Source organism: Acanthisitta chloris, unplaced genomic scaffold, assembly GCF_000695815.1.
Source record: "Acanthisitta chloris isolate BGI_N310 unplaced genomic scaffold, ASM69581v1 Scaffold46235, whole genome shotgun sequence".
Taxonomy (NCBI): domain Eukaryota; kingdom Metazoa; phylum Chordata; class Aves; order Passeriformes; family Acanthisittidae; genus Acanthisitta; species Acanthisitta chloris.
The window spans coordinates 1-2,317 of record NW_008675104.1 but is presented as its reverse complement, the minus strand read 5'-3'; the positions used below and the strand labels follow the sequence as shown (position 1 = coordinate 2,317).

The 2,317-nt window shown below is 49.8% G+C and overlaps 1 protein-coding gene across 1 annotated transcript; it reads left to right on the top strand.

Moving 5' to 3' along the window:
• Window positions 1-6: 6 nt before the first annotated feature.
• SLITRK1 (SLIT and NTRK-like family, member 1) lies at window positions 7-2,313 on the top strand (the record flags this gene model as incomplete). Its single annotated transcript, XM_009075562.1, has 1 exon — window positions 7-2,313. A coding segment is annotated over exon 1 (2,046 nt), but the record flags the coding sequence as incomplete, so codon positions are not given.
• Between the last annotated feature and the right edge of the window lie 4 nt (window positions 2,314-2,317).

The window sequence follows — 2,317 nt, the reverse complement described above, 5'->3', positions numbered from 1 at the left end:
GTACGTGCCTGGATAGTTTGTGGATATAATTACTGACTGGAATCTGGGCTGTTGCGGTTGTACGTGGGGGGGGAGAGAGGAGAAAAGAAAGCATCCCCCCCCCCTCCGCCGACTCTCCCTGCTCCCTCTCCCCACATTTTTTTTTCTCCCCGTTTGGTGGTGGTTCGGACATTTAATGTATTGAATGAACTGGAATTGCTTTCCGTGTGAGGAGGATGGTTGCTGATACTTTGTGATGAGATCGGGAATGAATTGCTCGGTTTAAAAATGCTGCTTTGGATTCTGTTGCTGGAGACGTCTCTTTGTTTTGCTGCTGGAAACGTTACAGGGGACGTTTGCAAAGAGAAGATCTGTGCTTGCAACGAGATAGAAGGGGATTTGCACGTAGACTGTGAGAAAAAGGGATTTACCAGCCTGCAACATTTCACCGCCCCAACTTCCCAGTTTTACCATTTATTCCTGCATGGCAACTCCCTGACTCGACTTTTCCCTAATGAGTTTGCTAACTTTTACAATGCGGTCAGTTTGCACATGGAAAACAACGGTTTGCATGAGATTGTTCCTGGGGCTTTCCTTGGGCTGCAGCTGGTGAAACGCTTGCACATAAACAACAACAAGATCAAATCGTTCAGGAAGCAGACTTTCCTGGGGCTGGACGATCTGGAATACCTCCAGGCAGATTTTAATCTATTGCGGGATATTGACCCGGGAGCATTTAGGGACTTAAACAAGCTGGAGGTGCTGATTTTAAATGACAATCTCATCAGCACCTTACCCCCCAACGTGTTTCAGTACGTGCCGATCACCCACCTCGACCTCCGGGGAAACCGTCTTAAAACCTTGCCTTACGAGGAGGTCCTGGAGCAGATCCCAGGCATTGCTGAAATCCTGCTAGAGGATAACCCCTGGGACTGCACTTGCGATCTGCTGTCGTTGAAAGAATGGCTGGAAAACATACCTAAAAACGCTTTGATCGGCAGAGTGATTTGTGAGGCTCCCACTAGGTTGCAGGGCAAAGATTTAAATGAGACCACAGAGCAAGAGCTGTGCAAAAAGAACAGAGTAGATTCTAGCCTAGCTGCTCCCCCTGCTGAAGAAGAAACCTGCGATCCTGGTCCAATTCCAACCCCCTTTAAAATACATGGCAAAGAAGACCCTGCCACACCAGGATCTGCTCCAAACGGAGGTACAAAGATTCCTGTCAACTGGCAAATTAAGACCAGACCCACTGCTGCCGTGTCGACAGTGAGTGCAAAGAGCAAGCTACCAGCTACCTTGTCCTGCCCACACATCTGCAGCTGCGATCAGATCCCTGGCTCGGGTTTAAAGGTTAATTGCAATGACAGAAACGTGAGCAGCTTGGTGGATTTGAAGCCCAAGCCATCCAACGTGCAGGAGCTGTTTCTGAGAGACAACAAAATACATACTATCAGGAAATCCCACTTTCTGGATTACCGAAAACTTAATTTACTTGATCTGGGCAACAACAACATTGCCACCGTCGAGAACAACACCTTCAAGAACCTCTTTGATCTCCGATGGCTCTACATGGATAGCAACTACTTAGACACCCTGTCCCGGGAGAAATTCGCTGGGCTGCAAAACCTGGAGTATCTGAACGTGGAGTTTAATGGGATCCAGATGATCATGCCTGGCACCTTCAATGCGATGCCCAAACTGAGAGTCCTCATCCTCAACAACAACCTGCTGAGGTCTCTCCCAGTAGATGTGTTCGCTGGGGTCTCGCTCTCCAAGCTGAGCATACACAACAATTATTTCATGTACCTCCCGGTGGCAGGGGTGCTGGACCAGCTCACCTCCATCACCCAGATCGACCTGCACGGCAACCCATGGGACTGTACTTGCCCTATCGTGCCTTTCAAACAGTGGGCGGAGATGCTGCGCCCCAAGGTGATTATGAGCGACCTAAGGTGCGAATCCCCTGAAGATTTCTTCAAGGAGGATTTTGAGTCTCTCTCCAACGATGTGATTTGCCCTCAGTTAAAAATCTCGCCCACATTAACTTCTAACAAAAACAGCACCGGGTTGACAGAGACAGGTACTCACTCCAACTCCTACTTGGAGACCAGTCGGGTCTCTATTTCGGTGCTAGTGCCAGGACTCCTGCTGGTTTTTGTGACCTCTGCCTTCACGGTGGTTGGCATGCTGGTGTTCATCCTGAGGAACAGAAAGCGGTCCAAGAGGAGGGACGCCAACTCCTCTGCATCCGAAATCAACTCTTTGCAGACGGTCTGTGACTCGTCCTACTGGCACAACGGGCCCTACAGCGCCGACGGGGCCCACAGGGTGTACGACT